Consider the following 26903-nt stretch of genomic DNA (forward strand, 5'->3'; position numbering starts at 1 on the left):
GTTCCAAAAGGGGGAAAAATAAGTCTCTCTCTAAAGCAACTCCTCTAATAAGGGCGTAAATCTGTACTATGACGCCACCCTGAGGACTTTACTTCAACACCACACATCATGGGCGGATTTATGGAGGGGCAGAGAGGGGCAAGGCCCCCCATGTTTTGGGAGGACTTTATATAGTAACAACACATCTTCCAAAAATTTTTTAAAAAAATATTATTTTTTTCTTTTTTGACTAGTTTAGAAGGGCATGGGTGGATATATAGGGGGGGGGGCATAGGGAACAATGACCCCAGTTTTGGAGGGACTTTAAATAGTAACAACACATCTTCCAAAATCTCAAAATAAAAAAATCATTATTATTTTCTTTTTTGAATAGTTCAATGAAAATGAAGAGAATATCCAGTAAGCAAAATATCTTGCCTCAGTATTGCATAAAGGTTGACATGCAAGAAAAATCATCTTGCATTAATACTGCCTCAATGTTGTTATGTTACTCCATTTATGCTGTCAGCAGGCTGCCACAATATTGACTGACAAGGTGAATGCAGCATAATATCAGGAAAATATCAAGGTAGGCTGCTTTTGTAATATTGCATACGTATTGATATGACAGGATAATATCAAGATGTTGTCATGACAGCATGAAATCAAGGTCTAGACAAGATGATCTCGCTTTTGTAATCTTGCATACGTATTGATATGACAGGATAATATCAAGATGTTGTCATGACAGCATGAAATCAAGGTCTAGGCAAGATGATCTTGCTTTTGTAATATTGCATACGTATTGATATGACAGGATAATATCAAGATGTTGTCATGACAGCATGAAATCAAGGTCTAGGCAAGATGATCTTGCTTTTGTAATATTGCATACATATTGATATGACAGGAAAATATCAGAATACATTGACATGACAGTATGAAATCAGCATGTTTGCAAGGTGTTTTATCTATTTATTTATTTGTATTATTTTCACTTTAAACTCGAGAATTAAATTTCATTCTTTAATTATTTCTGTTATTCTTCAAGATAGTTTTCTAGCCTAAGAATATTTCCTTAAAGCTGACATCTGATCGGAAATTCATATAAAGGTATTAATAGTCCTCGCAATTTAATTTAAAAAATGAAAGTTTCTTCGTTTTGCGTAATACTTGACTTATTTTTTAAATTCATGCTTCTAATTGTATTATAAAGACATAAAATGCCTAGTTAGGAATAATTGCGGAAGTTTTTATAACACATTTAAGAGTTAAGAAAGCAAAATAATAAATAAGTAAATAAATACAATAAAGTACATTTCCAAATGGATGTCAGCATTGAAAATATCCCATGGACAAAACACATGAATTTATCTTAAAGAATAACATAAATAACCATTGAATAAAATTAATCTTACTCATGAGATTGAAGTGATAATACGAAATTCTGGGCTTCATGTCCTTTGTTTCAAAGTCTAGGGACGAAATAAGTTATTTTCGGCCATTTCTAACATCGTCTGCGACATGACTTGTTTAGTACTATATTAATAAACAAATGCAGTTATCAGTCATTCATAAGTTATTCCTAAAACAATACTATTCCACACTAATAACTAAGCAACCAACTTAACGAAGCCTAAAGAACGCAACGCCAATGCCACGTGCAGCTCCTCTGAACCGACTGAATCGTAGGTCGAAGGAGGAAGATGTGCCGAGGGACGCTGGGCAGAAAGGACTGTGCGCATGCGTAAGTATCAACGAAGATCCACCTGTTCTATTGTGTACTAATTACCTTGACGGCGACAGCATGAAATCAATACATCTTGACGGCATCAACATGTATGCAATGTTGTTATTGTAAGGTAATATCAATATTGATGTTTTAAGATGAATGCAATGTTGCATACGTGTTGTTATTGTAATATTGCTTTTTAATCTTTATGCAAGCTTTATGCAGTATAAAACACGTCAATATTGACGTCGTCAGTATAATATCAAGATCTGTCAACATTGATGCAAGAAATTTTGCTAGTAGGGTAGCGAATGTCCCTTTCTGACGGGAGAAAAAAAAAGAATATTAAATACAAATAGTACAGCTGTCACTGGGGTGATGAAAATATTAAATTCACTATTTTAGACTGAAAACTATTTGAGGCAGTATATTCAATTCAATTCATTTTATTTCATAAATGAAAACCATATAAATGAAAATATAGGCTAAAAGAGCTATGCATTCAGCTGCAACACTTATAATAATTGACGATTATTTTTAAAATAGAACCTAAAACAAAGGGAACCCTCCTCCCCCATTTGCTCTAACAGAACGATCTACTCGTTATGATTTGTTTTCTTTCTTTTCAGAATGTTTATTTTCATTTTGCGTGATTTCAAAACTAGATATTTTGTGTTGTTACAGACGAAATTCTCACACGTTTAGGTTGGTAAAATTGTAAACATCCTTTAACTGTAAAAACTGACGAATTTTCGTAAAAATTACAAAAATCTACAGGTAAGAGGGAATTACATATAGAGCCGGATTTGCCTATAAGATAAACAAGCTATAGCTTCGGGCCACTGCTTTGAAGTGGGTTCGTAACTCGCAAAAAAATGCATGATTTGTTCCTTAAAAAATGGAAAGTGCTTGAAGAAACTAATTTCATTTTCAAGTGCTTGAAAACCTTGAATATTTGGAAACGTGTGGCCACAAACCTTAAACTTTAAAATTTCTTAACAAATAGTTATGAGAGGAATGCCAAAATATGTCAAATTCAGCTCCTTGCTACATCCTGCATCAAAAGTGTAAAAATCATGGTTCTTAAGTTTGTAACATATTACTTGAAATTTTTGTGACTCACATGTTTCATATCTTGCTATTTATTTAATCCCAAATGCAGTATTTTGGAAATTCTTTTGTATTGATGGCTTTTATCTTGCTTGTTAATCTGTTTAGCCCGGGAAAAAATGATACACTACCTCTATTCATTTTCGTTTTCTGCACTGCTTATAATTAAAAAAAGGTTGTTGTAATGATAGAACTCTATAGTTTATTTTTTCTTTTAAACTTAAATTAGCTGTTTTTTTTACAAAGTTTGAACAATACTGTACAACTGTATAATCTAGTACTCAATTTCAGAGACTAGAATTTCAAATGAGGTGCCTTAAATTATTAAATGTTCTAAAATCCTTTGAAAGAATTGGCGCAGTAGGGCTCTTGTGCCACTACCTACTAGGGCTCTCGTGCCAAAACACCCAATCTAACCAACCAAACCTTGAAAATAAATAGACAAGTCTTTGAAATTCCTCAGCAAAGTGTGCTTCTATTTTATTTCTTATCAAGTATATAAATTATGAATTGTTCTAATAAGTAGTATGTTACTCTCATGTTACATATTTTCTAAAACTGTACACCATTTCTTTTAAAGTATTAACTTACATCACAAAGCACATTTAAATCATAAAACTTTGTAGAAAAATTATTTGTCTATTTTCCCCCGAGATTTTTGTCTATCCAATTAACCCTTATAAGGCTTCAAAATGCAGAATTTTGTATCCATTTTACGAAATTTCCTCCGGGGGAGAAACCTTCGGACCCCCTAAAATTGGAGATATTCTATATCCCAGTTAAAAGGGTCCTTTTAAGTGGGATATAGAATATCTCGAGCCCTCTTGATAACAGTCACCTCTCTTAAGGTCAATTCTAAAAGAACAGCATAAAAGCACACATTAATGAAAACGACACACAAAAAAAAGTAAAGCATGGACTTATGCATCGCAGGAAAACAGATCAAAACATGGGGGGAAGGCAATTTAAAATGTTGCAACCCCCCCCCCCCCCAAGAACTCAGTCTTAAATCCGCCTATGCCACACATTATAAAAACCTTTATCCTTGTCCTTCTGACTTTAGCGGATAGTTCGTCATTTGAGGGATCGGAAAGAGCAGTCAAAAGAGGCCAATGGCCTCCGGGATCTTATGGAAACAGAATTTTTTCTAGATTCCTTCTACCCTCCCTATGCACCCGGAAAGCTTTAAAAAAACTATTTGCCGCAAACGTCCAACTCAAAAGATTTGTATTTTGTGTCGACAAAATACAGTAAAACTTCAGTTAATCGAACGTAGTAGATGGGGGAAAAAAAAGAAAAAGAAAAGAATATATATATATATATATATATATATATATATATATATATATATATATATATATATATTTTGCTTCCTTTTATTCTTTTATTTTGCCATCATGAAATTTATCGCCTCTAAAATCTGATACCCAAGGTGATGGCACAGGTTCCCTACTCCAAGAGCCGCGCCTGCCAGTGAGTGGAATGTGTTGAGACGAAAAAAAGCATAAGCAGTATGTTTATTTCATGGACGTCGTCAGATTTTCCTTGCTAACGTAACTCCATACGACGAAATCGTTTTTTCTTTCTTTTTTTCCACCGAAATAGCATGAACAAAAAGAGAGAAACCGGCGCAATTATATCAAAAGGCGTTTGGACAGGTCCGTATATATATAATTAGAAAATAATTTCGGGGAGGTTTTAAAAACTTTCATGCGGGGCCTATCGCTATTTGTGCTAATGTTCATGTCGTCGGGTTATCGATTATGAAAACGTCTTATGCAATTAATATACATACGACAGACAGTTGAGTTTTGGAACAATATTTTTTGGAAATTTTTAAATATAAACGAACATTTAAATGTCAAACCGAACTTTTCGGGGGGGAGGGGCGGGGGTTGAACCCCTTCTTGTATACAGCCCTGTCTGGACCAGGCCTGGATCAACGACGTACCCGCTGACCCCGCAGTGGGGGAGGGGGACACACCACTAAGGAGCCCACGGCCCACAAATAAGCCATAGAATCGTTTTAAAAATAAATTTAAAAAACTTGTGTTCAAATTTTAAAAATTGAAAATATTTTTATGTTTTACAAACGTTTGACGAAAAAACGAAACCCAACACATAATAGAAATAACTTACCAGGAGCGCCAAACTGGGATGTTTAAGCAAATGTTTTGAATCAAAAAAAAAAAAAAAAAAAAGAAAGAAAATGTACTGAAAGCGCATGAAAAATCCTCAAAGTTTAAATACATCTTCATGAAAGTCACACCAGTGACGAGTTCTAAAAATTTGAAGAATGAAGACAAAAATTCTAACTTGATCAAGAGATTGAAGTTCATTTATTGTATCTCAACTTATACAAAAAAGCACACAACACCTAAAAATTAACAACGGTTAATAAAGAATAATATGAAATTGAAATAAAAAAATTTTGAAAAAAAATAGAACTAACTTCAAAATTGCTCTAAAAAGTGAAAAATAATTTTATTCTTTAAACACCATCGATAATGCTTTTAAACATAATTTTTGAATATTTCGCAAAAACAAAACGTAAAATCCAGTGTAACCATGCTTCCAGTGTAACCTGCATATTTTTTTCAGAAAAGCATCCAAAGTTACGAACGAAACATTTATATCGTTATTCAAATATGTTGTCATCAATGCATAATTTATGTGATAGTGAAGAAACTGGGCCTGGTTAAATTTATAGTTGTAGTTGAGTTATGGCTGTGAATGATTTTATCTATCGTTTTTGCGCCAACTTCAAAAAATATGTTTAAAAGCATTATCGATGGTGTTTAAAGAATAAAATTATTTTTCACTTTTTAGAGCAATTTTGAAGTCGGTTCTATTTTTTTTTCAAAATTTTTTTATTTCATTCTTTTTAGTGGAAATGTAGGTATTTCAGATATAGTAAGAAGTTACAATCACGAAACTTCACCTTATTTTTTTCATGAAAATGCTCCATACTAAAAAAAAATACTATAAACACGCGTTAAACTTTAAGCGATTGGCACTAAAAACTTATATTTGTTCCTCTTTGGAATTAATGTGTAGTTAATTTAATTATAACCATTTAAGTATTACGTTTTTCCTTACTAATTTACATTTCACAGCATTTAAGTTGCTCATGATGCAATTCTGTATTTTCTTACTTAGCTCCCATCATTTGTTATTTCCATAGATGATAACGAAAAAAATACTACTGTAGTTGAGGCAAACCTAATGGTAGCATTGTGAAGGCTAAGCAGATCCTAATCACTGCATCACCTCGCTTCCAGGTTAGGTTTACCCCCACTATAGAGCAATAGCACTGAAGAGGGGAAGATTTCGATAATTCACATAGGGTTCTATAAATCAGCAAGGTTACCAAAATAAAATTATTTACGCCAAAAATGAGACGACAGCGCCAGATTCCCGATTATTATCGAAATATCCCCCTGAAGAAACTTGATGAGAGAGGCCTTCATTCAAAATTAACATTACTATTAATGTTACTGTCGTATGGCAACAAACTTTCATAACAATGGGTTTTTAATTTAATCATTTAATAGGGAAATTGCATGAAATTTATTGTTTTTTGCCTATAACGTTTTTTCTAAAGGACAAATATGGTCAAACAAAGTAATGGGATCTAAGTTGAGCCATCCCCTATCCATTAAAAAAATAATCATCAAAATCGGTTCACTAGGTGAGACGCTGTGAGTGGACAAAAAAAAAAAAAAAAAAAAAAAAAACATACATACGGTATGAACTGATAACCGCCTCCTTTTTGAAGTCGGTTTAAAAATAGATTCAAAGCTTTCACAAAATTAACCAGAAATATACTAAAAACTGGTCGAAGCATTCTCCGAAAAAATATTTTGACCAGTTCAGATGAGCAAAAATCTTGTGAATTTTGGTTCACCACAACGAAACGACTAACGATTTTAACATTAACATACATGGAAGAAAAAAGTTTAATGAGGCAAAAATGAATGCGTAGAAAATTTCAAGCAATTGAATCGCAGACAACACATTTTAAAAAGAAAATCCTCAAATCACAAAAACATGCCCCAAACTTGTAAAAAATGCGGAGCGAAAGCTGAATCATTTACCAAATTGAACCGCTTCCATATAATGAGAAAAAAACTCTTTTCAAAACCACGGGGAGAACAGTTTTAGATTTATTATAAAACTTAATTTGAATTAAAAGATTAAATAAAACTAGAATAGTGTAAAGTCCTGCGAAATTTGTTTACTTGCTAATATAACTTATAAATTAAAAAAAGAGTATCCAAAAATCAGGATTAAAAGCCGCATATAACTACTCAAAACCTTAAAATAATAATAATAACAAATAAATAAAGACATTTAACCAAATGAATTCAAAATAAAGATAAAAATATTGAAGTAGTTAAAAACAAACAACAACCACTCGTTGGGGGGGGGGGGGTTCCAGTGTCTGGTTAGGGGGGGGGGCCTGATGATTTTTTGCTATAGGACCCAAACTTTATAGAGTCGGGCGTGGTCAGAACGAAGTGAATCTAAAAAAATCTCTGATCAAATTTTACAAAATGAGTGGAGGATTTTATGAAAGAAAATGAGCATTTCATCAAACATAGATATTATTGATTTTGTTGAAGTTAATGATGGAATTGAAGTCACAGAGTACCCTACTGATGAAGATATTCAGTCGTGCATAAGAGAAAATCCTGAAAACATTTCGGGTAATGAAGAGAAGGAAAGACTTTTGAGTCATTGGTGAAGTAACCTTCTTGTTCAAGATATAAGAAGAGCATTAAGATGTATTGCGTGTTTTCATAGCATCCCGTCCGAATGTTCCCGGCTCCTCGGCATGGGCGCCCATATAGAAGGGCAAGTGGGGGCTTGCCCACCCCCCTTAGAAATTAGAACTTCCTTGCTTTTAGAACTATTTCTTTGCCAAAATGTAAAAATATTTCTTCTCCAGACATTTATGAAGAAGTTATTAATAATGTAAAATTTTAATGACTCCATTCTGTCCTGAAATCGGTTTCCATGGAGAAAATATCTGAACCCCCCCCCCCCCCCCATCTCTTACAATTTTGCACATGGGCGCCCTTTTGTCCTCGGTTGATGCATTAAAAGTATCCGAGCGCCACTTTATGAAAGAACAATATCTGCTCAGAAGCAATGCTTAATTACTGATTTTTTTTTTCAAAAAAAAACCTTTTTTTTTTAGTAAAAACTTTTAGTTTCGCATAAAATTTAATTTGTTTTCCTACTTTTCAAACTCTTGAACTTATATTTGTAGCAATTATATTACATGTTAATTATGTCAAGTATAGGTATACACGTAATATATCCTCGATACATTATTTTATCATTTTATTAGTATTATAAATTTAATGAGCGTCGTGGTAGTATTTTATTTTATTTTATAGTTTTGTTTTCATTTTCAATCAGCCGAATTTTCGATAACTCAAATTTTTTCACTTTCCCTGCAACTTCGACTTATAGAAGTTTCACTGCATTTAAAAACTAACCAATACGGAAAGATAGTCTAGTTTTGGGTCAACTTTCATCAGAAATAAAGGGATTTTGGAGCGTCTCCATTTCTTCCGTTGATCTCTCATCTGTTTAGATATAATAACACGTGGTATAACTCAAAAAATAAATAACCGGCAATAAAAATCTATGATTTTTTAACAAAACAGTTCATTGATTTTTTTTTTCGAAATTTTAAAATTTACGGCTGCCAAAAAAGTTTTGAAGAAATGGAGGAAAAGAAATTCGTTTTCTGATTGCGCCAAAAATACATTAATAATTTATTAAAAACTCATAAGAACGACGCAGCCTTGTGTATTTTTGTATTTCTTTCGTTTTTGTGATGGATATATTTGCTTTGGGCTGTATACATTCCAAGATTTCGACATTCCTCCTTTTCCTTCGCATTTGTTAGGAGGATGTGGCACACCCTCCTAACAAATATGAAGGAAAACGATGTAAGGGGTGGGGAGAAAACGTTATGTTCCCAACTTGGAGACCAACGTTGTCTCTAAACTCCATTCATGTTAGTTATAATAAAATTGAATGAATTCTGTACATGTATTTTCTCTACCAACACAGAATCATTAGCAAGAAAAACAACTTCTCTTTGCTGCAGTGCCTTTTCTTCCTTGTAATTTCAACAATGACGAAAAACTTGTCTGTTTCCCTTTCGCTTCCACACTTGGAGTTGTGCCGAGTTTGACGGGATTTGACTGCAACTAATTAATCCAGATCGTCTTTAGCGATGAATCCAGATAGAATTTAGGCAATGATGACATTTTAGTACGCTTATGGAAAACTCGTTGTGAACTCCCGAATAGTGCTTTGGCTTTTCAGTGGCATACCACGCCCACAGCTGGGGTGATGTTATGGGGTTCAGGTCCGCGCCAAGCTTGATCGGCGCCATCGTGAAAATGTCTTTTGAGCACCTTTATGCAGTAACGTACGAGCAAATTATAGTTAACTCCTGGGTAGGCCCCCGCCAAGCCTGATTGGAGCCGTTGTGCAAATGTCTTTTGAGCGCCTTTATACACTGGCTTTCGGGGAAAATATAGTTAACACCTGGAGTGAGGTTTCGTAGACAAGTATAAAATGGTAAAGAATACGTTTTTAATTTAATTAATTTAAAAAATAATTTTTGAATGTTTAAATTCGAAATATGGTGTACGTTTATATATATATATATATATATATATATATATATATATATATATATATATATATATATATATATATATATATATATATATATATATATATATATATATATATATATATATACTTAATCTAGTTCAGCAGCTCCTCTGATATGCTAATACGTAATGCGTTTTGGAAAAAGAAAATATTTTAAACATCAAGGTAATGCCACTCTGAATATCTGTCTAATTTCTAAGTGATGAATAACTGATAAAATTTTATGCCTGTCGAAACATGACAACAGGAGCAGTGGCGCAACTAGAAAATAGTTTTAGAGGAGCACATTAGAGGGGCAAAAAAAAAATCTCTTTTAAAAAGGGAGGTCCGGGGGTTCTCCTCGGAAAATTTCTGAAACTTGAAGTTTTGAAAACGCAATTTTTGACGGACTTCGGTGTGTGTGTGTGTGGGGGGGGGGGAGGTATGAGGGGCTCAGCCGTAAAAATCAATTAGACCATATTTATTGACGTTAGAATAAAAGACTCTGTAACTCTGGGACTCTCCACGATCTTTTTTTTTTTTTGAAAAATTGATTGAAATCAATTTATTTTCTCTCCTCAATTTCTCGAAATTTAACTTACGAAAATGTAATTGTAGATAACTTTGAACATTTTACGGAAGAAGAGCGTGAAGCTCGCCCCTGAATTTTTGTTTCAAAATTTAAGTCCTAAAAACGGAAGCAATATTCTATGATATTAGGAGGAGAGTTTTTTCTTAAGTCATATTCAAAAAACCTCATTTCTGCAATTTTTATGGAAAGCGGTTTGGTGGCAATTTCCCGAATATTTTCTGAAATTGAAGTCTAAAGAAAGCGATTGTAAGACCATGTTTGGTAACATCAGGGCCAACCATCTTTCGAAATTAAAGCACCCAAAACGCAATTTTAGCCGATTTTTGAAAGCAGTTTCAAGCGATGTTGTTTATTGGTAATCGGGGCCGTAATAAATGCTTCGTAATGCTTTTAAGGGCAGGATGGGTGGAGAGGGTGGAGAGAGATTCGAAGGAGTGACATTTTAAAGACATTCTTGATTTTTAGGCGAACTAAAAAAAAAAGAAAAATAATAAGTAAAAATAAAAGAAATAGGATGGAGGGGGAGGTAGCAAGTCAACTATCAGTAACTATTGAAAATTTTTAATTCAAAGACTTCTTTTTAAAAGAAATTAAAGTTTTACCCCAACATCATAAGTTTACCCCAACTGAGCTCGGCGTCTTTTCGACTCTGGCGCCGTTATGCGACGCACGACCTTGCACATAGGGACGGCGCGGCCCTGACTTCTGGGGTGAGGTTTTATAGACAAATGTAATATGGAAAAAAAAATACGTTTGGCTTTTAATTTATCAAAAGAAAAACAATGTTTTTTTTATTTTTTTTTATTTTGAGCAGTCACGATTGCTTATTGACCGTCCTTGATGTTGTGGATCCTTTTTCAGCTTGAACCAGAGGCCTCTGCAACACCACCGCCCACCGTCCTCTTCAGGCGGCGCGGCTGCTCCGATCCTGAGCTATCCGCTTCTCCTGGTCGGAGGCGTCCATGTCCTACACACACGCACGCTCACACATACACGACTTCACACACATACACTCACACATGCCTACGTGCATACACACAGGTCTACGCACACACAAAGGCCTACACACTTACACACACAACTATGCACACGTAACCGCCCAGAAGGAGAGGCAACATTGGGGGGACAGGATCCGTTTCTAGAAGTAATAACTCCAACGAGTAGGGTCCTGTCGCAGTTTGTGATTGCGAAAAACATAATTTGAGTTCAAATTTTCAGAATTCAAATTATATTTCTTTTCTTTCTTTTTTTATTTTTATTTTAATTTTGGAACACAGTGTGCGTTTTACCTTAGAGTAGAAATTAGTTATCTCTTCTCGGTGTTTTTTTACTTCATATCTCGAAGTTATTTCGATTTCGAGTAAGGGTAGATGTAAGGGAGAGGTGATCGAAATCGACTTTTGACTTATGATTTTTTTTTCTCTAGGAAACCTTGCATGGAGCTGTTGTTAAAAAATATGAGATAACCAGTTTCAGTCATTCAAAGCATTTTCCCCCAACAATTTAAAAAGAAAAATTTTGGAATTTTATTGAAATAACTATTGCTTACTTTAGCCTGATAAGTACTTTTTGAAAAATGGGAAACGGCTATTATGTACCTTAAATTTCTAATATAGGATATACTGTCCAGAAAGTAAGATGTTTATTTCTGGACTTCATATTGGTCAATATTTAGTTTGTTTAAATGTTTCAGAATGTAGAAAATTGTGAAAAACGCACTTTACCGAGATAGCGCGAAAAAACCCTAGCGGGTTATTTCGCGCCGGGCCAGTTTGACGAACCCTGCCTTTGATATGCTAATGTGTTTTTGGAAAAAGAAAATTCGTTACAAAAGGCATTAAATGTAATACGTAAAACAAATATATAGTCTTTCCAAAGCTTTTTTAAAAATTTATTTAATGCACAAATAGTTTAAGAAATAAAGAGGAGGGGGGAGAAGAGTCATCACTTTTCAGAACTAAAAAGTTAATGTAAATTATTGTCTACAGTACATAAATATTATGCACATCTAAATAATGTACAAATGGCAAAACGTATTTTTTATGTATGATAAAAGGAAGCCGTGGAATTACTACGAATTAAAAATCACAAAAAGACTAATTGCACGAATTATAATACAAGACATTCACCCAAGAACCAAAATGGAAAGTAGCAAATTTCTTGCGCCTGGTATGCTCAACCTTGTGGGCTATAGACATACCGAAATAGCATTCACGGCTCCACATTACTTAGGAAAATGCTAATGTATGCATTAATTAACCACTTGTATCCAGTGTAAAAGATTGCGTTTTTAATAGCATGTTAGACCTAACAAGGCAATGATTTTTCGTTTTAGATTCGCTGCGAGACGGATTAATTGTTTCAATGAGCAATATCATTTCACCACCGCCACTCGACATAATGAAGAATTCAATTTTGCTTTTTTAGTCAGAGTTTTTTTACTTGGAGGATTTTTGATCGGTAGAGCTCGGCGCCTTTTTGGCTCTGACGCCGTCGTGCCTCGCACGACCTCGGACATAGGGACGGCGGAGCCCTGTATGGGTTGCTATCATATATGAAACATGGTCACCCGTTATATTGATTCATAGCACTATGATAGCCTAACTTCACGTTTGTGTCATGCTTTTGTCAGGGCCGACGAGAGGCCATGTGGAAAACTAGGGGCCCGGCTTAGAACCGGAGCAGTTTTGTGTGTGGGGGGGGGGGACGCGGTGACCAAACTGACAAGAGGCCTACATTGGCTCTCGGCTGCTCTGGTTTCAGTCACATGTGTTAGTACTCATGGTGGGACTTCCAAGATCGAATTTCTTAACAGGACAATGCTCGGTCGCACACAGCAAAGGTGTGAGGGACTTCCTTTTCAACATTATCCCCTTCTCTAGCTTGCATGATGTACCCCGATTTGTGACAAATCGAGCCTATCTAGGATCACTTGAGACTGCCAGTTGAATAAGTTTGAACGAATTCGAGGCGCGTTTACAGTAACTGTGGTACGAGATAACATAGGACATCGTACGAGACTGCTAGGCCTCAATGCTTGACGGCATCACCTGGTACATTCACGCTAGAGGTGATTCAACGGGGTACTTAAATCTCCATTCATTTTTTATTTTTCCAGTAATAAAAATTCGTTTTGCTTGCATTTTGTAATTCCCTCCTTATATCAAGGTTACCCTCATGTAAATAAAATTTCGTTTCATTCTGGCAACTCCTTCTAGGTGCGACGAATTTTTTTGTTATTGTTTCGTAAAAGCAGGTGATTGTATCGAATTTTGAGGTAGAAAATGTTTTTTACAGTTCTTTAAGAAATGATAATTTTGCTTTGTGGAATTCCATTGACAACACTCGCATGTTTTCTTTTCGGAAATACTTTTATTCAAATAGATCCCAAGGTCGTAGGACACAATGGCATCACGCGTTGAGATGCGCACAATGGATAATTGTTGGGAGTGGCCTTGGAGAGTAGAAGACTGTGGAGAGAGCGTACATTTTGGACAGGAATTCAACTCGAGTGCGAATAGGTCACCACAAAATATAACCTCCACTTTCAAACATTTATACTCGAAAAAACTTTTTCAAAATACTCTTTTATTATGCTTTAATGTGCTAAAGTACGAATTTTGTTTTTGATAATACTTTCGATAATATTTCATTCAATCACAAATGTATATCTGTTTATCTTCAATTAGTGAATATTTGTTGTTTCTTTACCTTTAAATAAGACTAAATGTTCTGACAAGAAACAAATCTTTGCTTATTAAGCAATAGTATTTTTGCAAATAATCATTTATGTATCGTTTAATTAAGAACAAAATTATAGGCATTTATCAGCGCGAAATAATACTTATTGATGGGGAGGCTTAATATATAAGTGCTAAAATGTCATTATCATCCATTGTCTCTTATCAGAATTTCTGTCTTTAATATCCTTAATGTTCGTGCCTAAACAGCAAAAAAAAAAAAAAAAAAAGGCATCACTATTTTTACAATGCTACAAGTAGTGTTTTAGTTTCAAATCAAAGTTTGTTTTTACTTGATTGCATACATTAATACAGGAGTTCTAAAAATTTTCCTACTCGCGGCATTCTTTGAAGAATTAGAATTTTCTCACGGCACCCTTATTTTTTGAGATAAGTGCATAACTGTGCCAAATAAGGCTACCCTAAGGTTCAAAAGATAATATCTCGCTCCTTTATAATTGAATGCGGTCTTTGTATATTCTTCAAATGAGTCACAGAAACTAGGAAAAAAATAAAGCCAAGTGAAAAATTAAGTTTCGTTAGGTATTTCAGTAGTTTTAGCAAAGAAAAGCGATTTGACCTTATTAGGTATATGGGCCCTTATAAAGAAAACTCTGAGCTTACTTCACGTAGAACTGAAGACAAAAACACCAAAAAGTACACTATCAAAGTAATACGAATTGAGTCTTTTATAGCAATAAATAGATATTAAACCACATTTGATAACATCAAAATCATTACCAAAAATTTCACGTTTACTTCGATGAGTTCTTTATGATCTATGAAGTCTCGATCTAACTAATTTTTACTATGCTACATCCAAAAAATGGGGATGGGGATTGGTCTGTATGACTTTATTTGGCATACCCACCCAACATATGTATTGGACACTTAGTGGCACCCTTCGCCTTTTCCTATACGGCACTCCAGGGAGCCGCGGCACCCAGTTTGAGAACCCCTGCATTAATACATGTCTTGCATGGTTGAAACTTGTCCCCAGTATTTTGCGTCGTAACCAATTCGACACCCTTTACAAGCTTTCATGACCATTATAGGTGCAACTAACTTAAGTAACTTCCAGTTTTAGTAGCAGCCATCGCTAAAAAATAAAAATTTTGTGCATAGAAATTTCTAAACTTTCTTATAAGGTGCATTTCATAACAAAGTAAGGAGAAAAAATTACGCCTGTCGTTACCAACCTTACTCACACCTCTAACATTCACTTTTAACGTCATTTTGCGGTTTTGATTTTTTAAATGCTTATATTAAGTGAACCACTGTTCAGAAAATGCAAAGTTGTAACGAAAGTATCCATATTTTATGCCTTGTCAAGTGTTATTAATATCATTACCATCCAGCTCAAAAGTTATAAGCATGTGGATAATAAAATGATATGGACTGAGGAAAAAATGATACTGGGTGCGTTATTTCTAATATTTTATATGCTTGATTTTTGAAAGTTTATTTTTCAAACTATGGATATATTTTTTAATTCTATAAATGTAATTTTTTAATTCTATAAATGTAATCGAAGCACACTTAAAAAGTTATTTTATGACAATTTTAAATTTTTCAACACTAACAATAACATTCTTGGTAAACTTATTTTGATTTATGCATAAATGTAGTATTAATTGATCAATTAATTCATGATCAAAACCAAAGAAAACTAAGTGAAAAAATGAACCGTTGAGTCTGAAAACCAGTAATCTCCACTTTTCTTAAAAAACAAATTGAGATTATTTTACTTTCCAGTTCAATTGACTGTGGGCGTACCTTTTAGTCTGAAAATAAGTCATCTCATCTCACTAATGATAGGAAATATCAAATATTAGAATCTCTATTTAATTCGAAAACATGCCATAACCTGATCCTGGAGATGACTTTTGTTCTCTAACTGAAATTGGACCCGTACCACATATACAATCCACATCAATATACCACATTGATAGAATCACCACATATCACAGATATACACAGTAAAAGAGGTGAGAACAAGCAGAGAAGCTCTGACGGGACGATGGGAGGTCACAGGAGGTCATTGTGACCTACCAAAAATATCTTTATTCAGCAAATTTTGTCTGGCGATTCGGCGAAATTTGGAGTTAAATTCGGCAAATTGAGAATTTTTGCCCTTCTTAAATGATAATTAGTAACCTAGAAATTTCATATTTCGAGGTAGTTTTGCTATTTAAGTTCATCTTTTTTTTCCCTGAAAAAAAATAATAAATAAATAAAAAATAAATAAATAAATTAAATAAAAACATGATTTTACACCCTCACCCCCCCCCCCCGGATTTTTAATGTGAAATCTGCTTGACTTAAGCCTTGAATGAACTTAAACCACAGACGATTTGTAACCATGACGACGAAAATTGGTCTCTCTAATAAATATTTAAAACAACGAGCTAGATTTATTACAGTCATTTCATCTTGGTAATCTGAAAAATCAAAAGGACGTCAAAGACGGTCAAGTGAGGAAACATAGCAATTCGTCATTGCTCAGAAACATATTAAAGAGTAAGTTTAGTAAACGAAATTGTACTACTTTCGTGTTTTACTCGAATAATTAATCAGCGCCTGATTAAGGCACAGGCCAACTAGGCCTGGGCCTCCATCTTCCTAAGGGGAAAATAATTAAAAAAAAAACTTATGCATAGCATTAAAAAAATATGTGTTTTTGTGAAAAAAATAAAAAAATCCTCTTTTAAGTAAATATTAAACATTATTTTGCATCGATTTAAAGTGATGGAATAGAGAGGGGGCCTCTAAAGCATTGTGGGCCTAGAACCTCACTTTTAGTTAGTCGGGTCGTGTAATTAATACAAAACTACGGAAGATACTGGAGCGGTTAAATGCAAAACTACGGAAGATACCGGAGCGGTTAATACAAAACTGCGGAAGATACCGGAGTGGATTTACCGGAGTGGTTAATAGAAAACCACGTTGAAATCTGAGTGGAAAATGTTGGTGACATACAATAACTTCTTTAATTCGCAGAAATAGAAATGATAGAGGAATACATGCTTCATCGACTACGAGTAGAAACAATTCTAAATACAATTATCTTAAAGTGCCTAAATTTTAATTACTGTTGCCATAAAATGTAAACATATTTCAAAAGTCCTTCAAGTTGTTTCAAAACTATTATCGAAGTAAAAAATCTGCTGCGAAACAAATCAGACTATCTGTCTATATTTTACGTCCCCAAGAAAGATCTGAAGAAATATTAATTGTTGGGGGAACAATTCACATTTTACGTAGCGTGTAGCAAAAAAAAAAAAAAAAAAACTTTCTAAGAAAATAATTTATGCAATTGCAATTGGTGCAAATGATGTTGTTAAAACTCCAAGTGAACGTGAAATTGAAAAACAAATACACTTATCGGTCAGGAGTGCTCAGTATTTGTACAATGTGTGAAACTATTTTAAAAAAATTATATTTAAATAAAACTTTAGTTACTGTCTCTCAGATGCACGATAACAGAAATACACTGCGTTCCATACTAACACACGAAAGTTAGAACGCGTACTGTGCTAATGAAGTGACTAGTGGTCCTCGGCCAAGGACACATGAAATTAACGAAGACAGCACCCTACATTAGCACCATGGTTCCAGATGCCAATTATCAGAGAACTTATCTTCTCTTTTTCTAAACAATAAAATCTCTCGATTTACCTGCTGTTTCCTCTCACTTTGTACGACAATTTTCTTTGTCGAAGGAAACTATTCGTTGATCAACTGATAACACATTTAAGAGTCGACAAATGCTGATGAAATATATTTGTTTTATAATCAATAAAATTTAATTACCTTTTTCTTTAAATCTGATTTTTTCCCCCAAAAAATCTTCAAGAAGCTTACAGTGGTAGTAAAATCACGGAAGTAATGGGATCGAAGTGACGTCATAAATTGGCTAGGATGTGACGCAAACTTAGTTATACGACGACAAATTTGAAGCTCAAAATTATGTGCCAAATTGAGTGACAAGCGTAATGTACTGCAGCTGAAGATTGTTGGCGTTCGGTCTTGAGTCCAAATCAAAACCAGTTGAAAACAAGAACGGTGGAGCATGGATTCATGCAATCAAGCGTTGGCGAAACAAGTGTTTATCCCGTGAAGCAGCGTTTTTGACTTGCATGAAGAAACAAATTTCAATTGAAAACTGGCGTCTAACTCTCAGATTGGTGCATATTGTGGAAGTCTTGATTTGCTCATCATGTTTACTGCGCTCCACACCACACTTCCTGCGAATTTGATGTCTTTGACACTTCCACCGAGCGCCAACAATATTGAGTCATATTTTACATGAAAACATGTTTTTGTTTTGCATTTTCCTCGCAAGAAATACCACTGTTGACGTAAAACAGGCCAATCAACTGGTAGTCACAGGTGGATATTTTTAAAATCTAACGAAAATATGTAGAGTTCCTGAAAAACAAAATCACTAAATGCATAACAGAAGCTACCTGTAAATATACAGACGAACCAAATGGTCTTTTGATTTGCTACTACGGGCAAGGTGGTAGCAAATGCGGGTACCGCTAGTATAATAATAAAATTAACAAAAACTATTTCATACAAACTAGAGTATTTTTTAAGCCATTAAATAAATTAACTTCAGGATGGCATTTAGGAAATTAGATTATTACGAAAAGTGTAGGTGGAGGACAGTTTCTTTATGAAAAAGGGGTGCGCAAGTATTTAAAAAAAAATGTAAATCAATGACTTTTAAACACTAATTCATTTTCAAAAATTCATAACATCATTGAAAACTGCAGCATTCGGTATATTGGAGTAAAAACCTTTTTATTTATGTATGTATACTGAAGAAAAAAGGGTTCACCCCAAAACAAAATATTTTGACTCAAAAGTTACACATTCTGGAGAGTGACCCATTAAGTAATTTATACAGTCTATTAAATGAGGTTTACCTTGGATGTGCCACACGTGACGCATAAAAATAAATTCAAATTTAAGAAAAAAAACTCCTTTTTAAAAAAAGTACACACAGCGTACGGTAATGTTCACAGCCCTGCATTTTAATTACAATACAGAAAATAATGCCTTTTAAGTTCAGAGCAAATCTTTTTTTTTTTACAGTGGAATTATTTTCATTTCAGCTGACTTTGTTTTTTCTCCGCACTTCATTGTTAAAATATGAAAAACAAGATAGAGAAGAAAAAAAATTCTATTCCTTTTTCCTCAATGTTTGTGCTATTTTCTGCTCTGTGATGAAATGAAACTTTTCTGAACCAAATTTTTGGACTTCATAGAACAAAACGATATTTTTGTAAAATTGTGTACTAATTCAATCTTTTAACTGACAAATATTTTCGTGATAGAGAAGTAACATTAAGAAACTGTTAATTTTTAAATAATTTTTCATGCACTAGGTTGACAAATTCAAGTTAATGTGTTTTGACGGAATGACTGTGGTGGAGTGGCTTTTAAAGTCCATTCATTACTATAAAAATTAACATATTTTTAATTAAGTTAAAAATTGTTGCCTTTAACTTATATGACACTACTGTTGTTGCTTACGTGTCCATAGTTAATAACCATGGAAGGATTGAGGGACATTGCCTCGAGATTTTGGACTTTTTTATTTATTCACACATAAGACAACATGAGAAAGATTTTCAGCGTAAAGAAAGGAAATACACCACTCAGAGCATCCGAGGTTATCGAACCCACGTTTACCGGCATTTGAAGCGAAGTTTCTACCACAAAGCCACAAAGGCCCCCAACGCATAATGAATGAGGCATAATGAGTGATATAGTTCACAAAATCATTCCGATAAATTAATGAAAAAAAAATATTTCGTAAAAATTGTCATTTTCGTGGAATTGCCCTTCACTGAAATTAGAAGCACAGTGAAAATTCATTTTTACCTAAAACATACCTTTTACATAAAATACGCTTTATCATAAAATCTGTGATTCTTTTTGGTAGGAATATATGTGTAGTTTCAGTTGATTCAACTGGAGTGAGTATGTTGATGACAAATTTGCCTTCGTTGTAACTGTAACAGATGTTTCAATAAAATACCTTTTTATCAGGAGCGGAATGGATTTTCATTCTGTTCTTTAAGTACTGAGTATTTCAACTAAATTGTTTATTCTTTGAGTTGGGAGATTTTTTCACTTGATTCTGATTCAGCAATCAGGATTGCTCATAGTGGTCACATTGCCCAATATCTTACGTTTGTCAAAACCTACTCTCCTTGCAAACGGTAGATAGCGAGTAACGTGATCATGATCATGTTTTCGCATGTACAAATACAGTGTTTATTTTTATTGATTACGTTTTTTCTGCTTATATACAGAGCGTAAGTCAACGTACAAAATTACGTCTTTTTTCCAAAAGTAATTCAATTTTAGGCGTTAACTCCCATTAGCCCCCCCCCCCCACCTCCCAGAAATCGTTAAGCATAATAAAAACTCTGAACGGGTACATGGTTATGACTTCCAATTATACTTTCAAATTGTCTTTTACTTAAAACCACCCTTGCTCTGCAGTTTATAATACTGGCGCATTTCCAGTACGTTCTGTTCGTGGATTTGTTGTGAATCCTGTATAAATATTCGTTGTGTAATATTAGTTTCCTCTGATTAAATCGATGAATTTAATGCTGTTCATTTTCGTACTGAACAACGATTTTGGAAAAAAGGGAAAAAGTCCGAGTAAAAATACGCACGTGCTCGGAACCGGGAAAAATAATCCGCTTAGAATTTCCCTACACCGATTGTCCCCCTAAAACGAAATCCCTACAACCAGTTTGAATTGACGTACCCCCCCCCCCACTGGGAGATTCTCATGCATCTTCCCCATCCCCTTGGGGATTGGGGCGAAAGATGGTAGACACGAGAAAAAAGAGAGGAAACTTTTGTTTCTGCTTCAGGTATTTTAGGGGGTGTAAGTAAAAGAGTGGTGGGCGGGGTTAACCCAGTTAAAGAAATTTTTCTCATCAGTGAAAAAGCGTAAAATTATCTTGTAAATCAGACGACTAAATTGGGATTTGGCGATTTGGACTAAAAAGGGGGGGGGGAGGAGAGGGGCAAAAAAAAAAAAAAAAAAAAAAAAGACAACCAAAAGCCATAAGATTTTTAGCGGCAAAAAAAAAAAAAAAAGTACAAAATTTTGCTAAGGCTGGTTTTGATAGCATATGAGTGGTAATTGATGTAAATCTAACAGCTTAAAAAACTTTTCTCTTAAGATTTTGATGAATTATGTACACAATAACTTTCCCGGACGAAAAACTTAGACATGAATTAGACTTACATTATTTACCCTAAAGTATTTTGAGATGACACAAACACTTGGTAAAAATGTAATTAAGCAGGTACGGCTTGTTTAAGCAAAACAATTGATTTACTAACATCTAAACAATGAATAAATAAACTAAAAGTTACTGCTTGGTCTAAATAATGTTTCGTAAACAGATATACAAAGTAAAACAAATAATTATGATATGAAAATTATGACATTTCCGCTTTGCTTATAAATTCTAGTTTTGCTTCCTAAATTAGAAACAAAAATAAATAAATGAACCATAAAAAGTGAGGGACGGTCCCCCCCCCCCCCCCCCCCAATGTTTCAATGAATACGTATTATTTTTGTTTTAAACCCTACGTTTCTTATAGGCTTCTCTTATTTGGAATTTCTTTTACACTCATCGTTAAATTTAAACCTTCTATTATTATTTTTTTTTGTTTTTACTTTTCTCTCTTACCTTTTTCAAAAGCTTCCTTTCATTGATCCCCTAACCCCTTTTTGATTTTTAATGGAAATTACTGTTGGCATTTCGTCTAAGAAAGAAAGCGGGAGCAGTCCGAAGAACGGATACGAAAAATTTCTGGCGCCAAATAGAGCATGAACTTTTTAAATTAATATCATGCGCAATAAAAAGTATTATTGTAAAGTTTTGCGTAAACATTACTGCAATTACTTGCATTTCATTCTTAAAGTATTTGAACACAATGCAATATATTTGCATGACATTCGACATTCAGTCATCTGATCATGTAAAAGACGAATGGATGGATAACATTGTCAACTGTCTAGGAGGGTCATGACCCCCATGACCCTCCTCATATATCCGCCCCTGTTTGTAACTTCATATTATTTTCTTTTTGATTTTTTTGAATAACGAACTATACTTTCACTGGTCTAGTGTTAACGTTCATTCTTTGGGCAGGCTGCTAATAAATTAATAAATATTTACAAAAGATACTCATTGATGAAGGTTTATTTTCATTGTACCCTTTTCAGGATGACAATTTTGTTGCCTTTCCTAACATAACTCCAGCTGCTACTCATCATTACCTCATCATCCCTAAAGAACACATAAGAGATGGAAGCAAGCTTTCCGTGGAATACATCCCGAAACGTAAGTATGCGCTTTCTCATTGTCCCATATTTTTAAAAGAGGGGGGGGGGACCTCCCGTGAAATATCATCAAATTTGAGTTCCTCTTTATTTTAATTAAAAGCATAGACAGACTGTTAATTAATAGGTAACATATGCGAATGGTGTAGCATAGGTTTCTGTCGCCAAGGCTGATCGCCCTCCCTCCCCCTATAAACTGTGATATCTTTATACAGATAGAATATTTTAAAGCAAAGGAAATATTAATCTGTATAGATTTATTATTATTATTTATTATTATTATTATTATTTATTATTATTATTATTATTATTTATTATTTATTTATTTATTTTTATTTTTATTTATTTATTTATTTTTTTGACATTGACGCTCTAAAAACGCTACAATCATTAGTGATTTCAGGACCCGTATAACCAGATTTTTTGTTTCCGGGAGGGTTTTACCAAACACATTTCTCATGAAATCTATATGATCAATTAAATTTGATTCTATTGATATAGTCTATTGATTTTTGTATAACCAATAGGAGCATATAAAGCAAATGCGCATTCTAAGTTATACTTCTAAAATTCATATTTTTTGAAAAATAATAAGAGTATGTTAGAGGTTTGGCCCTTTCAAATTTAATGATTTCTATGTTTTTGCAAGAGTCAGATTTTCAATTCTGAAGGAAAACGCTTTTGAAAGAAATGATATTTGAAGTAACTGAGAGAAAAAATACATACTGCAGATACACACTGAGTTTGTACAATTTCCCAATAATTAAAGTTTAATTTTGCATATGATGTTATAAAACATTATACATAAAGAAAAAAGCAGTAAAAATATTTTTTTTACAAATAAAAGCATGATAAAAACAGTGGCGTGGATAGCATACGTGACACAAGGGGCGGTAACTTGTGGTGGCAATCCCCCCCCCCTTACAAATGCAAAAAAGAAAAGAAAAAAGTTTTTAATGTTCTGTGTTCACATGAAATTCTTACAATTTTCAGAAACAACTAAATTTGTTTAAAAACAAAATTTAACGTTGTTTACAAATAAAACTATGAATGCCTTTTCTATAACTTTCCCTACATGCATATGTGCAGGGCAGTCGCAAGGTAAAGATGCAAATTGATCGACCTATAATTATTTCAAACGTATCTCAAATCACAAGGCAAGATTTTTCAAACCCAAGGTTTCAGTTTTGGGTTTAAGAGGAAATCATTACTAGGTCTTATTATCTGACAGTATGAACCTAATCTTGAGTATATATTCACTCCTTGATGAGAGGGGAGGGGGGAAGAGGTCTAACCCGGAAACTTTTCAAATTTGTAGTCTTAAAAATGCATTTTTGATGAGTTTTGATAATGTTAGGAAAAGAAGAGGTTTGGGAGAGCCCTTACATTCCTTTTTTTAAATTGAGACGTTAAACCCGCCAGTTTTATATCAAAGTAAGTTAGGTAGAGGGAGGTTTAGGGGAAGTTCCCTGGAAATTTTGCTCTTAAAACGCTGTTTTAGATTAACTTTGGTGATGGTTCGGTAAGGAAAGGTTCGAGGGCTCGCCCCCAGGAAATTTTCTAATTTATAGTCTTTAAAAAGGGTTCTAGACTATCTTTCATCTAGAAAATGTTAGAGGTTGAAGGGGTTCTAGGTTCTACGGCCGGGAATTTTTGAAGTTAAACACTTAACAGCACCTTTGTAGGCCACCTTTAGAACCGTTTAGAGGACCGACAATTTTTCGAAATAGAAGCTCTAAAAATGCAACTAAAGCGATTCTTTAGACAGCAGTGTCAGAAAAATATATATTTTGAGCTGGAATTGTGCTCAATAACTTAGTTACATAGCACAATTCCAGAAATTTAGGTTACACAACTTCAATATATTCCCACAAATAGCCTCGTCAATTTCATAAATGTAGTTGACTAATGAAGAAGCATCAAGCTTTCTCGCGTGTAATTATAACAATGTATTCTCAAACAAGATTTTCAGTCAAAGAACATATTTGATCATAAACGAGATTTAAAAATAATTAGTTTCAATATCGGATGCTATGAAATCATTGCAAATAAACATGGAGGGAACAATGGAAAAGGGAACAAAATATGAAACGGTTAATCCTTTCTTAATGGGTTTTACATTACAAGAAAAGGAAAACATAGGAATTAAAAAATGCTTACCAGACTTTTGTTTTCCAACACACACAAAAATATTAGAATGGATTAGTCACATCCTTTCTGACAAATCTTATAGTTAGGCTGGAGGCTTTAATTAACTTTTAAATTAGGTCTTAACTTAAATTTGGTGCACTGGCAGTGGCTATATTGTATCCATCTTTTTTTCACCTTAAACAAAAGTAAAAAGATTCTCTACATATCTATATAAGAGCATTTATAAAACTGACTCCCAATTTTTACTAAAATTTTGGCACCTTTATTGAGAAAATAGTGAGCATTTGCAAAACCCCTGTCAAAGTTCCAGGGAACCCTAGTGTTCTGTGTAACCCAGGCTGAAGACATCTGTTTAGAGGGAGCATAAAAAGAGAAAAAAATGTATAAGTTCCCTGTAATACTAAACGCTGAATATAATTTTTTTTTTTCTCATAACAGGTTACAATATACAGGAGAAATACATTTTGGAGGGGATCCTTCAAATCAAAAAATGCACTCCTTCCCCTCTTACAATGTTTTATGACAAAGTTTAACACATCTTTCAGATCATTAAACACATAGTCTTTTCAGTTCAATGCAATTAGTGGTGTAGCTAGAAATTCTCAAAGGGGTGTACTGCCTAAAATCAGTCAACACTGATACTTGAAAATGTTAACTGAAGTAGAGTTTTTTGATTTTAATTTTACATAAACAGCATTACATACGTAAAATTAATTAGATAGTGAAAAAAGTATTCTAATTGGAATGGAATAACTTTAAATTAAATTATTGCAGCTTAATTTTGAGCCTCAAGGGAGGGGTCCAGACCTGGGGACCATCCTCTTTCCTACGCCACTGAATGCAATACATTTTCATCAATGCTGGAACACTTGATACACGTTGTGTCAATTTACTTATTCCATAATGTACTAAGTCTTTTAATGCTTTTTTACAATTTGAACAGTTATCATTAAGAGAATGGGCTGAAATGCATGCAAATCATTTCCTTATTGTGATCTAAATTCACTTTTTTTTTTATTAGTGCGAATGATGGAAGCAATTGGGAGAAATGTACTTGCCCAACAAGGAGCTGGAGCAAAATCACAAAGGTAAACATAACATATATTTTAAATAAGCAATCATAGGATGGACACATCTTTTTCATTTTCAATCTTTTCAAGTTAATATTCTGACGATCTTTTATTTGTTAATTTAAAATTGGTAGAATCATTTTTCCATGAATATTTTCTAAAATAGAGAACAAGATATTGCATTCTAAAATGTCTCCAATGCTGCCAAATAAATAAATGAATTGCTAAAATAATAGATGAAATAGCACAAAATTTTCAAAATAACTAAAATTTTTTTCAGTATGCAAATGGTTTGAAATCTCAAACAAGAAACGCAATTTTCAGTGAAGCATATGTTTCAATGTTAGTATGTTTCAAAACATACGCTTATAGCAGAAATTGCTGTGGAAAAGGATCGAGGGGGGAAAATAAGGAAATAGGAACCAAAAATGCAAGAAAAATTAGAATTTTTTCAGATTCATAAGAAATATAGGGCTTCTGAGGTCTGAAAAAGGGAACAAGGAAGTGAAACTTTACAAAATAAACTTAACAGCTGGAATTCCGGCAAAAACCGGAAAAATATCGCAACACTTTTCACTCCAGAGTCCTCCGTACCCACCACTATTTGTGGCTTGATCGTTGGATGGGACCCTGAAGACGTAAGGCACTTAAGTAGCATAACACTTCTTCAGGCAGAAAGATGATTTTCTGTAGAATTCCTACAAACATCTTAACTTTGCCAAAATTCTAGATTTCTTTAAATTTGAAGAAAATCTAAAATTCCAGCAAATAACGCATAAAACTTGACATTTTGTGCGAGTTTTCCACCAAATAAGCGTAATTTATGGAAATTTTAGATTTAGAAGCGTAAAATCTGCAGTTTCTGAAAAAGATAGGCCAGAGTTCCCCCCTCTTGAACTGAATTGTTCAGCGACACATTGCAAATTTAGTAGAATTCTGTTTTCAGGATATCATTTGAGGATTTACACATTCCCTCCCCCCTAAAGTTTGTGGCAAACCCCCTATAAAAGCAAAGCGGATCCCTGCAGGGTCCACAGACCACAGTTTGGGAAACCCTGCAGTAGATAATGCCAAGTATACTGGGCAAAAATATAATTTTTTCCCCCCCAATTTTAAATAGTTAATTTTTTGATTTTTTAAAAGTAAAATTTACTAAATGAAATGCAGAAATTTAACAATCATATGAATATGACCCCCTTCCCTAATCCACATAAGGCACTTTTTCCCATACTGCTTCATTTTCCCCATCTATTTTTCATTTTTAATCGAAGGCACTAGCACTAAATGGCGTTGTTATATCAATGGCGTATATCTTATATAATTAAAAACTGAGCGTATGTATCCATGTATGTCCAAGTAACTTCTCCCGAACACCAATGAACTGGCCATCGAGCCAGGTATTGATGGATTCGCAATCTTCCAGTCTTCATGTTTGGCTATTTAACATAATCCT

General features: G+C 33.8%; 1 protein-coding gene across 3 annotated transcripts in view; it reads left to right on the plus strand.

The window, feature by feature from the left end:
• The window catches only part of LOC129217370 (adenosine 5'-monophosphoramidase HINT3-like), a 56322-nt gene that overhangs the window by 6867 nt on the left and 22552 nt on the right, over positions 1-26903 (plus strand). For all 3 annotated transcript variants that reach the window (XM_054851659.1, XM_054851657.1, XM_054851658.1), the window contains exons 2-3: positions 22113-22230; positions 25402-25468. In XM_054851659.1, the coding sequence (XP_054707634.1) occupies positions 22113-22230; positions 25402-25468 (185 nt within the window). The remainder of the gene's footprint in view (positions 1-22112; positions 22231-25401; positions 25469-26903) is intronic.

This window comes from Uloborus diversus, chromosome 2 (genome assembly GCF_026930045.1).
Source record: "Uloborus diversus isolate 005 chromosome 2, Udiv.v.3.1, whole genome shotgun sequence".
Classification (NCBI taxonomy): domain Eukaryota; kingdom Metazoa; phylum Arthropoda; class Arachnida; order Araneae; family Uloboridae; genus Uloborus; species Uloborus diversus.